Source organism: Lepus europaeus, chromosome 16, assembly GCF_033115175.1.
Source record: "Lepus europaeus isolate LE1 chromosome 16, mLepTim1.pri, whole genome shotgun sequence".
NCBI lineage: Eukaryota > Metazoa > Chordata > Mammalia > Lagomorpha > Leporidae > Lepus > Lepus europaeus.
The window spans coordinates 14093629-14106218 of record NC_084842.1 but is presented as its reverse complement, the minus strand read 5'-3'; the positions used below and the strand labels follow the sequence as shown (position 1 = coordinate 14106218).

Below are 12590 nucleotides of genomic sequence, written 5' to 3'. Positions count from 1 at the left end.
CCAATTAACTTTTATTTCCTATAAATACTTGATATATAAAGTATGTAGTTATCAATTAGCACAAGATCTTCTCTTTGCCTCAATGTTCTTCTAATTGATGTTTTATCATCTTTAAGGATTACAAGCAAAAAAAAAACACACAATGAATATACAAAATGTGAACATTGTACTTTGAATTCTTTTAATTAAATAGATGTATTTCAATATAATATGGGGGGATTTGTTTCTTAGTATTTCATGAATAAATGACTAAGTTGCCTGAAATTTAAGTATTTTGATTTGCCTTTTTTTATTTAGTGGACTTGTACCTCTTCATAATGCATGTTCATATGGACATTATGAAGTCACAGAACTGCTGCTAAAGGTATGAGGAAATATACTAAGTATCAAAATACTAAGTACCACTTGCTTCAAAAAGAGTTAGCTTTTCTGTGTTTCTTGGCCAATAAGATTTTTAAGAGAATAAAATAATATTTTTAAGATTTATTTTATTTATTTGAAAGTTACAGAGAGGTAGAGAGAGAGAGAGAGAGAGGTCTTCCATCTATTGGTTCAGTCCCCAAATGGCCACAATGATTGGAGCCAAGCTGATCTGAAGCCAAGAGCTAGGAGCTTCTTCTGTGTTTCCTGCTTGGGTGCAGGAGCCCAAGGACTTGGGCCATCCTCTGCTGCTTTCCCAGGCACATTAGCAGGGAGCTGGATTGGAAGTGGAACAGCTAGGACTTGAACCGGTGCCTATATGGGATGCCAGCACTGCAAGCCAGGGCTTTAACCTGCTGTGCCACAACGCAGGCCTAAGAGAATAAAATAATTTTAAAAATTACTATTGCCTTAAAATTATCGAAATGATCCACTTAATTTAACCTGTTTTTGACAGCTGAAATTGAAAGAAATAAAAGTTATTCACATTTCAGAAAGCCATGACTGAAATTTGCAATGAAATATCTTCTGAGTTTCAGATAATGCACATGGTTTCATTCAATGCAAAATGGTTACTGACGTAGCACTTTCTCTGTTCAGCACGGAGCTTGTGTGAACGCCATGGATCTCTGGCAGTTTACTCCACTGCACGAGGCTGCTTCCAAGAACCGCGTTGAAGTCTGCTCCTTGTTACTCAGCCACGGTGCCGACCCTACGCTGGTCAACTGCCACGGCAAAAGTGCTGTGGACATGGCTCCCACTCCTGAACTCCGAGAGAGATTGACTTGTATGTATCTGGATCCTAAAATCAATACTGCTGAGAGCAATTGTTCCTAGGGCTAGTGTTTTGCCTAACTTAGATGTTATCCTTCCATTTTTGCAGGAATACTAGTTTATAGTCCTCATTTCTAATCATACACTTTTACTTCTCTATGACTTCCACAGGCATCTTGTACACACATACCATATGTTAGGGTTTTATTCAAGCCTAAAACTAACTCATTTGTTAAGGTGGCAGTGGCAGCAGCTGCTGCTGCTTTTTTTTAGGGCTAATGAGAATGAGTCCATCAGGAACCACTTATTGAATACTTACTATGAGCCAGGCACTGGGAATACAGCAGTGTACAAATCAGGGAAAAAAATCTCTGACATCATAAGAGCTTCTATTTTTGTGCCATTGATAATAATAGGTTATATTCAACATTTCTGAGTATTTATATTTTCCCAAGCCTTGCAAGGTTGCACAATCTTGGGTTTTTTTTTTTTTTTTAACTTTTATTTAATGAATATAAATTTCTAAAGTACAGCTTATGGATTACATTGGCTTTCCCCACCCCTCCATAACTTCCCTCCCACCTGCAACCCTCCCCTTTCCCACTCCCTCTCCACTTCCATTCACATCAAGATTCATTTTCAATTCTCTTTATATACAGAAGATCAGTTTAGTATATATTAAGTAAAGATTTCAACAGTTTGCACCCACATAGCAACATAAAGTGAAAAATACTGTTGGAGTACTAGTTATAGCATTAAATCACAATGTACAGCACATTAAGGACAGAGATCCTACATGATATTTTTTAAAAATTGATTAATTTTCTATGCAATTTCCAATTTAAAACCTAGGTTTTTTTTTTTTCATTTTCAATTATCTTTATATACAGAAGATCGATTCAGTATATACTAAGTAAAGATTTCATCAGTTTGCACCCACACAGAAACACAAAGTGTAAAAATACAATTTCAGAGCCGGCACCATGGCTCAACAGGCTAATCCTCCGCCTTGCACCACCGACACACCAGGTTCTAGTCCCAACGGGGCGCTGGATTCTGTCCCAGTTGCCTCTCTTCCAGTCCAGCTCTCTGCTGTGGCCCAGGAGTGCAGTGGAGGATGGCCCAAGTGTTTGGGCCCTGTACCCCATGGGAGACCAGGATAAGCACCTGGCTCCTGCCATCGGATCAGCGCGGTGCGCCAGCCGCAGTGTGCTGGCCATGGCGGCCATTGGATGGTGAACCAACGGCAAAGGAAGACCTTTCTCTCTGTCTCTCTCTCTCACTGTCCACTCTGCCTGTCAAAAAAAAAACTGTTTCAGTACTAGTTATAGCATTACTTCACTTTGGACAGCACATTAAGGACAGATCCCACATGAGACGTAAGTACACAGTGACTCCTGTTGCTGACTTAACAATTTGACACTCTTGTTTATGGCGTCAGTAATCTCCCTAGGCTCTAGTCATGAGTTGCCAAGGCTATGGAAGCCTTTAGGGTTCGCCGACTTCAATCTTATTCTGACAGGGTCATAGTCAAAGTGGAAGTTCTCTCCTCCCTTCAGAGAAAGGTACCTCCTTCTTTGATGGCCCCATTCTTTCCACTGGGATCTCACTCGCAGAGATCTTTCATTTAGGTCGTCTTTTTTTTTTTTTTTTTTTCCCAGAGTGTCTTGGCTTTCCATGCCTAAAATACTCTCATGGGCTCTTCAGCCAGATCCGAATGCCTTAAGGGCTGAGTCTGAGTCCAGAGTGCTATTTAGGACATCTGCCATTCTATGAGTCTGCTGTGTCTCCCACTTCCCATGTTGGATCGTTCTCTCCCTTTTTGATTCTATCAGTTAGTATTAGCAGACACTAGTCTTGTTTGTGTGATCCCTTTGACTCTTAGACCTATCAGTGTGATCAATTGTGAACTGAAGTTGATCACCTGGACTTGTGCGATGGCATTGGTACATAATGAGGTTTCACCTCACCCCGGTGAGAATGGCTCACATTCAGAAATCTACCAACAATAGATGCTGGAGAGGATGTGGGGAAAAAGGGACACTAACCCACTGTTGGTGGGAATGCAAACTGGTTAAGCCACTATGGAAGTCAGTCTGGAGATTCCTCAGAAACCTGAACATAACTCTACCATACAACCCAGCCATCCCACTCCTTGGAATTTACCCGAAGGAAATTAAATTGGCAAACAAAAAAGCTGTCTGCACATTAATGTTTATTTCAGCTCAATTCGCAATAGCTAAGTCCTGGAACCAACCCAAATGCCCATCAACAGTAGACTGGATAAAGAAATTATGGGACATGTAGTGTATAGAATACTATACAGCAGTCAAAAACAATGAAATCTGGTCATTTGCAACAAGATGGAGGAATCTGGAAAACATTATGCTGAGTTAAATAAGCCAGTCCCAAAGGGACAAATATCATATGTTCTCCCTGATCGGTGACAACTAACTGAGCACCAAAGGGGATACCTGTTGAAGTGAATTGGACACTATGAGAAACAGTGACTTGATCAGCTCTTGTCCTGACTGTTGATGTACAATGCAATACTTTATCCATTATAGTATTTTTTTGTTTTAGTACTATTGTTTGGACTCTGTAATTAACACACAATTATTCTTAGATGTTTGAATTTTAACCAAAAATTGATCCTTGTTGGATGTAAGAGTAGGAAAAAGAGAGGGAGGAGATGTACAATTTGGGACATGCTCAATCGGACTTGCCCCAAATGATGGAGTTAGAAACTTGCTAGGGGATTCCAATACAATCCCATCAAGGTGGCATGTACCAATGCCATCTCACTAGTGTTTTTTTTGTTTGTTTGTTTTTTGTTTTTTTTAAAGATTTATTTATTTAAAAGGCAGAGTAATAGGGAGAGAGCGAGCCAGTGGATGGTTCGCTCATGGTTCAAATGGCTACATTGACCCGAGCTGGTCCAGGCCAAAGCTGAGAGCCAGGAACTCCATCCTGGTCTCCCAAATGAATGGCAGGGGCCCAGGTACTGGGGCCGTCACTGTTAATTGCCCAAGTACATTATTAGGAAACTGGATAGGAAGCAGGGCAGCCAGGACTCAAACAAGCACTCTGATATGGGATGTGAGTGATGCAAGTGATGGCTTAACCTGCAGTGCCACAATGCCTGCCTCTGATTTCCTTTTGCTGGATATTTAGATGAATTGTTTTAAAATTTTGTTGCAATAAATGTCTTTGTATGTGCATCTTTACAAACTTCACATTAATCACGCCCTCATCCTGCATTCTCATTATAGTGTTGTATTGCTTATTAAAAATGGAGGAATATGTGAAAATACTAATTTTCCTATGTATGCAATCATGCTGAAGAGTGTTATTATTTTTAAACCTTTTTTATATCAATCATTATTTCATTGACAGATGAATTTAAAGGTCATTCTTTACTGCAAGCAGCCAGGGAAGCAGACCTAGCCAAAGTTAAAAAAACTCTTGCTTTGGAAATCATTAATTTCAAACAACCACAGTCTCATGAAACAGCACTGGTAAGATGTTATTGTTCATCCATTCTTTGGGTCTGTAACAGTAGTGTAAGCACAGAATATGATTTTCATTTCAGAAACCTTGATTTTAGTGTGGAAAATGCCAGGAATTTGCATTTTGCTTGTACTGAGTGTTAATTTTGGTTCAGATGATGATTCCTTTCATGGGTATGCGAACAGACATTTGGTCAGCCTTCATTTGGCAATTATTGTACCTTTGTCTTTACACAAACTTATTATAAAACAATCTACCTTTATAGCCAATGCTTCCAAAAAATACAACATATGATTTTCTCAATAGAATCTTGTTTCTCTTGAGTTTATTAGCTGAATCCTATATATATATATATATATATATATATATATATATAATTTATTTTATAGATAGAGTTAGACAGTGAGAGAGAGAGAGAAAGATCTTCCTTTCGTTGGTTCACCCCCTAAATGGCCGCTATGGCTGGAGGTACACCAAACCGAAGCCAGGAGCCAGGTGCCTCCTCCTGGTCTCCCATGTGGGTGCAGGGGCCCAAGCACTTGGGCCATCCTCCACTGCCTTCCCGGGCCACAGCAGAAAGCTGGACTGGAAGAAGAGCAACTGGAACTAGAACCCGGTGCTCATATGGGATGCCAGTGCCATAGGCAGAGGATTAACTAAGTGAGCCACGGTGCTGGCCCCATTCTTATATTTTTTGCATGCAAAAAATTACAAGATGTGTTTCCAAAGATTTACATCATCCTTTTGAGTAATTACATTCAAATACTGATTATATTCATATTGAAATTATGAATTATGAGATTATGAATTTTCTGTTCTACATCAAATTGTTATTAAAATTATTCATCTTTTTTCTTCTAATGCACTTTCTGAAAGATTTATGTGTTTTTCTCTATCACTGACTGCATTAAGGCAAAAGTATAGGGCTAGTTAGTTATTGCTCCTTAATTCAAAGTTTAAGCATCTGTGATATTTGTATCACAAACCTCTGAATATACCTCGATTAATGTTCTTGCACATATCCAACCCAAAAAGGTCAAACTTTAGTCAACATCTGCTGAAAACATTAAAAAATTCACAAGTAAAACAGGGCCAGCTGTATGTGCCCTCAAATCCATGATCCTCAAATGGGCTCAGATTCAAGATAAACATGTTATGCCAGGAGGTACACATCACTACAGAATATACCTGAGTCATCTTTTTGGAGTATTCATTCAAAGTAATTAGTACTTTGAATACAATTACTCAAAAGGAAGTATTTTTGTTTGATTGTAATACAAATATCAATGTAATATTTTTGAAGATTTACTTACTTGAGAAGTAGAATGACAGAAGAGAGGGGAGACAGACAGAAAAAAAGAAATCTTCCGTCCACTGGCTCACACTCTCAAGTGCTCACAACAACCAGGCCTGGGCCAGGCTAAAGCCAGGAATCAGGAGCTCCATCAGGGTCTTCTAGGTGGGTGGCAGCGACTAAAGTACTTGAGCTTTTATCCACTGCCTCCCAGGTATAGTAACACGCAAAGTAGCAGGGACTTAAAGCAGGCACTCTGATAATGGGTGCAGGCATACCAAGCAGGGATTGAATCCACTGTCCCACATTGCCTACTCTCAAATGTTAATGTTAAGATAATGCAGAAGGGGCCAGTGTGTAAAGCTGCCTCCTGCAGCGCCGGTATCCCATGTGGGCACCAGTTCAAGTACTGGCTGCTCCAGTTCCGATCCAGCTCTCTGCTATGGCCTGGGAAAGCACTGGAAGATGGCCCAAGTCCTTGGGCCCCTGCACCTGCGTGGGAGACCCAGAAAAAGCTCCTGGCTCCTGGCTTCTGACTGGTGCAGCTCCGGCCATATAGTGACTGAACCACCGGATGGAAGACCTCTCTCTCTCTCTCTCTCTCTCTCTGCCTCTGCCTCTGCCTCTCTGTATCTCTGCCTTTCAAATACATAAATAAATCTTTAAAAAAATAAAAAATAGGGGCCAGCACCATGGTGAAGTTGGTTAATCCTCTGCCTGCGGCGCCGGCACCCCATGTGGGCGCTGGTTTTAGGCCCGGCTGCCCCTCTTCCAATCCAGCTCTCTGCTATGGCCTGGGAAAGCAGTGGAACATGGCCCAAGTCCTTGGGCCCCTGCACCTGCATGGGAAACCGGGAGGAAGCTCCTGGCTCCTGGCTTCGGATTGGCGCAGCTCCGACTGTTGTGGCCATCTTGGGGGTGAACCAACGGAAGGAAGACCTTTCTTTTTGTCTCTCCCTCTTACTGTCTGTAATTCTTCCTCTCAAATGTATAAATAAAATATTTTTTTAAAAAAAAGCAGAATATAAAAGTTGTGTAATTATTACAGTAAAATATAAAATTTCTGAGACCATTTCTTCCTCTGAACAAATTCCCGAGCCTGTTACTTTTCCTATCCAATTCCTGGTCATATAAGCTTATTATCCTATAGTGCTAGGTATTTATAATCTTAGTATCCTATAGTGCTAGGTGTTTATAAGCTTATTATCTTATAGTGCTAGGTGTGTGGGAGAGACTGGGAAATATTGATGTGAGTGGCCTGTGGCCTAATGAAGCATTGAGTATTTTAGTTGGAGATTTCTGTAGCTTTGAAGAGTTAGTATTTTAATGCTTTCATTATTAGTATACCACATAATTATTCACCAGCCAAAGGAAAAGAAACAAGATTTCTTTTAATGTTAACAAGAACATAATTCCACCTTGGTTTGAAGGCTTAAGTTTTGTACTTCCAGTGTGTTTTGAGGGAATATGGATCATCCCCAGAAGGTAAACTATATCATCATGTTCTGATACTCTCTGAGATAACCATGTTCTAAATCATCAACAGGTGCTAGTTAATTGAGAAATCTACTTTTAAGCAGAAGTTTATTTTACTAACTTAGTTTTGTTTCCTTTATAGCATTGTGCTGTGGCTTCCCTGCATCCCAAACGAAAGCAAGTGACAGAATTGTTACTTAGAAAAGGAGCAAATGTGAATGAAAAAAATAAAGAGTAAGTGTGATTGCAGAAGGGGCTGTTCCCCTCTTACAGTCAGAGAGGAGATTACCTTTTCCTTTCTCTTCTCTGCAGTTTCATGACTCCCCTGCATGTTGCGGCAGAGAGAGCTCACAATGACGTCATGGAAGTGCTGCACAAACATGGAGCAAAGGTGAGGCTCACACTGGCAGTGAAGTGCCTGGCTCTACAGCCTGCTACTTCTCTGCTGGTTTACCAGAAGATCGTGTATGTAAATGCTGATGTCATCAGGCCATCGTGTCTGCATAAATGAAAACTGGATTTTCTTACCTGTTTAAAAATTAACTAATTTGTGTTTAGGTGATTTCTAAACTTGTTAAAACCTTCATAATGTAACACATCCTACTAATTTTGCAAAAATATCAAGAATTTTACAGAATTTCAGTTAAGATGTTAGCATAATTAATCACATTAAAATAAGCATTATAATTTACTAGGCACAGTTAGCAATGCATCGCGTTCATTAGCCCCATGTATCTGTATGAAATAGTTTCAGAAAAGAGCCATTGGGACCAGCTGTCAAAAATGAACTTAGATTCTCAGACCCTCAAATCTCTGTGTCACAATTTTTATAAGATTTTGAAGTCTTTAAAATTAGAGCCCAAAGATATATTGTACCATTTGTAATTATTTCATCCTTTTCTCATCCTTTATAATTTCTATTTTAAGAGTTTTGTATAGTAATCCAGTACAGCGCTTCTTAGATATAATTTACAAATGAACACATGTACATATTTGAGAGTTCCCAAAACATTTTTTCACTCATAGAGTACATGATCCAAAAACTTGAATATCACTGCTTTAAAAGGACATTTGATGATTTTAATGAAAAAATAGAAAGGAGTAAGACTAAAAAAGAATGGAGTTCTCTACATTTATTACCTGTTTTGTAGGTACAACTACTGCCTTATATGAGTAATGTCTTCTTGCTCTGTCAAGGAGAAAATACTAAGCTAAGCAGGCTTTCTGCTGTACTTGTGAGCATCGTAAGTTTCTTGTTGACCTGTCTGTCTTGTAAATCTTTTATGACATTTATTATGCTCTTGAAAAACCATGAATAATGTCCTTCATTTTAGGAAAATCAAATCTATTTATTGTCCCCTGTGAGTCATTTCATTTCATAAACATTCAATGAGAGCAACATTATTTTATAACCATCCTAGTTAGCGTTACCCTGGTCCTGTGGCTCTCAGTCTTTATCTGCATTTCATGTGCATAATCCGTTCTCATGAGTAACATTTTAGTTCCTCAGGGAGGCTTGTGTAATTTTTAAACACTCAGCCAATGATCCAGAGTGGCTTCTGAATACACTCCCTAGTCTTTCCTCTACAGTTCAGCTGAGTTGAGAACTCTTGCTACGAGGCACTTTGAAATGGAGGAAAAAAAGTCACATTTAATACAAATAATGAGTCAATAGATAGGAATTGCCACCATTACTCTCAGATCACAGAAGTCATATCTACTCCCGTTCACTCATTCCCTTGTTCCAAAGCAGTGTGCTATCCCTCAGGGCTGGGGTATCTGGTGATTAATATCTTAGTAAAATCTCACTTTGCACTGTTGGCCCTCAGCTTTCTCTTAGTTCCCTCCCCCGGGGGTGGGGGGTTGTAACTCATGATATCTAATTCATTTTCAGGCAACTCTTAATTCCATTTCATTCTGGAAGCACCTTTAGAACAAGCAGCTTCATCTTTACATTAGGACTCACCTGCTTATGCTCCTCCCACTACCCTGCTGCCCTCCCATCCCCTTAATGAGTTAATTTCTCAGGCTAAGGCAGAAGAATTTTAGAGGGAGACTTAATTACCATCACCCAATGTGTTTTGGACATAACTTAGTATTTTTATGAGTCAAAATATTCTTTTGGTGCAAAATTTGGTAATAAAAACAAAGTTTAGGCTGGCGCCGTGGCTTAACAGGCTAATCCTCCGCCTTGCGGCGCCAGCACACCGGGTTCTAGTCCCGGTTGGGGCGCCGGATTCTGTCCCGGTTGCCCCTCTTCCAGGCCAGCTCTCTGCTATGGCCCGGGAAGGCAGTGGAGGATGGCCCAAGTGCTTGGGCCCTGCACCCGCATGGGAGACCAGGAGAGGCACCTGGCTCCTGGCTTCGGATCAGCGCGATGCGCCGGCCGCGGCAGCCATTGGAGGGTGAACCAACGGCAAAAAGGAAGACCTTTCCCTCTGTCTCTCTCACTATCCACTCTGTCAAAAAAAAAAAAATCAAAAAATCAAAAAAACTTAAAAAAAAATAAAATAAAAAATAAAAACAAAGTTTAGTTTAATTATGCAAGTGAAACTGAACATACTGCACAGATAGCCTTAACAGACATGCTTTCTTTAGTTTAGAATCCTCCACTTTCTAGTTTTGTGATTTTGAACCACATTTCCTCCAGCCTCAATTGATTCATCAGTGATTTGCAAATAAAATAAAATAAAAATAAAAAACCTCGCCTACAGGTTTGTTTGTAAAACTCAAATGAGCTTGTATCTTTAAGCACATAGTATAGTTCTTAGTATACAAACAATGCATTGATTACGAATGGTTATGAGCATTTTTTCCATATTTGTCTTTTCAGACACTTGTATACTGTTTATTTCCATTTAATTATAATTTTTCTAAGACACATTTAATCCCTATTAGCAAGTAAAATGATCAAGACAGGGCATTTTCCCATGAGAAATACCCATTTGGAATTAATATAGTTATCAAACTTGACTGATCCTGAATCAATTTAGCAACATCAGTAATAAAAAAGGAAGAGAAAGAGGAAAGCCACTTAAGAAGGGATGATTTTAATGTTTAGGAATGAATTTGGTATTAGAATGGACTTAGAAAAGGATGATAAAATGAACATAAGAAAGCCAGAGAAAGTGCTTCTAGGTTTTAATAATGATTTTATACTTAGATTTCATGTGATAATTGGACATTTAGGTAGAAGTCCATTTAGGTAAAACCAACAATAAAAGATATGGCAATAGGAAACCACTGACAGTAATCTCCCATTGTGAGGGTAGGTAGGGGCTCCAGTAGAGAATCCCTAGAGAGATTGAGGGCTAAATTAAGAATTTTTGAGAATTACCTGTGTTTATAGAGCAATGAAGCAAAGAGGAAAGAAAAGCTTTGTCACAGTAGCTACTGAGTGCAGTGAGAACATGAAGAAGGAGTAGGTGACCCATGCTGCAGAAAGAAATCAAGTTAGACGGGGACATTTAATTTGCCAATTTTCATATGAGAGCTCTGGTAGCTTTGAAAGATACCCTGGAGATACAGAAGTTGTGGCAGTTGGGATCTTGGCAAGAAGCAGCAAACTCAAAGTGAATAATTTGACAAAAGTTCTAACAAAAGGAATACAAAGGTATAGGCCAAGTTTAAGGAAATCAGCAAGGATTGAGGTGGTTCTAGCAGCAAGTGGGGAGGCAGTGTCACCCCTGACTTCAAGGGGCCACGGAAGGAAAAGGTCACTGTGAACAAGAGAACATAGCTATCTAGTGAGAGCCATTAGCAGCACCTGTAGTGCTATTTTTTTTTTTAAGATTTTATTTATTTATTTTGAGAGGTAGAGTTACAGACAGAAGGAGAGACAGAGAGAAAGGTCTTTCATCTGCTGCTGGTTCATTCCCCAAATGGCTGCAGTGGCCGGAGCTGAGCTGATCTGAAGCCAGGAGCCAGGAGCTTCTGGGTCTCCTGTGTGGGTGCAGGGGCCCATGGACTTGAGTCATCTTCTGCTACTTTCTCAGGCCATAGCAGAGAGCTGGATCGTGGAGCAGCTGGAACTAGAACCCACGCCCATATGGAATGCCAGGACCACAGGCGGAGGATTAACCTACTGCACCACAGTGCCAGCTCCAGGGCCTGTAGTCTTATTCTGTTCCCCTCACTCTTCACTGCCTACTATCTCCTGCTGGTGTGAAATCCGATAAAAGTTGAAGACAGAAGATCCTGTAGGATGTGGTCCATACAAGTGATTTTCCTAGGATATACAACAGGATGAGTGATGGATATAGATGTGGAGGGGCAAGCAGGAAATAGTCAGCAAAAGCTTAGAAAACAAATGGCTGGGAAGCAAAGGAGGGTTATAAGGAAGTGGAGGTATTCTAAGAAAACTACTTTTACTAGGAACAGACTTCTGTGCTTCAAAAAAAAAAAAAAAAGATTATGTTTGACATGCCCTGCTTTGCAAGATTACTACAAAGCCTAAATAAGACTAAGAGGTTTAATCCTTCATGGGGCAATTTTTTTTCTTTAGTATTGTTCGTCTACCCTGGCAATCTACCTTCTACCACGAATGAATTGTCTGCTGTCATTATTGAGGGGAATTATGCCCAACATGCGTGTGCAATTATTAATACTTAAAAGTAGAAAGCTTAATTCAGAAGTGCTTTTTTCAGATCCGAAACATTGCTCTTTTGCCATTAGTGTTCATCTGTTAAATGCCTGAAACATTAATGAATTTCTTTTGATTGTTCATATTTTAATTTGACAGATTTATTTATATTGTATACAAGAAGATATTGTGACAATAGTAATTCACACCTAAAAGGCTTATTTCTCACATTGAGAGGTGATCACAAATCTACTCACTTTGGGAAAATGTGTTAGCTCTTTGTAGGGGTTTTATTATACTATTCTAGAAGTGGATTAATAAATAGATTCTTGTAATATCAAGGTGTTAAAAGTACTTTTTAAGATACTAGAGATCTTTTATCTGAGGTTTGATCATATCAAAATGAAGTCCAAAATAATCAGTATCTCATGGGCATTTTGGTTACCTGTAACAGACTAAATGAATCTAGATTGAAAGTGCAAATGGAAATCTATTTTTTTGCTACTATAAATATGTCTGTTACATCTGTGAATT

The 12590-nt window shown here is 39.5% G+C and overlaps 1 protein-coding gene across 1 annotated transcript in view; it reads left to right on the top strand.

Annotated features, from left to right (window-relative positions):
- TNKS (tankyrase) overlaps positions 1-12590 on the top strand; it is a 216159-nt gene that overhangs the window by 137465 nt on the left and 66104 nt on the right. Inside the window, exons 7-11 of the mRNA XM_062213699.1 lie at positions 298-364; positions 1021-1207; positions 4591-4712; positions 7617-7708; positions 7787-7865. Of these exons, the coding sequence (XP_062069683.1) occupies positions 298-364; positions 1021-1207; positions 4591-4712; positions 7617-7708; positions 7787-7865 (547 nt within the window). The remainder of the gene's footprint in view (positions 1-297; positions 365-1020; positions 1208-4590; positions 4713-7616; positions 7709-7786; positions 7866-12590) is intronic.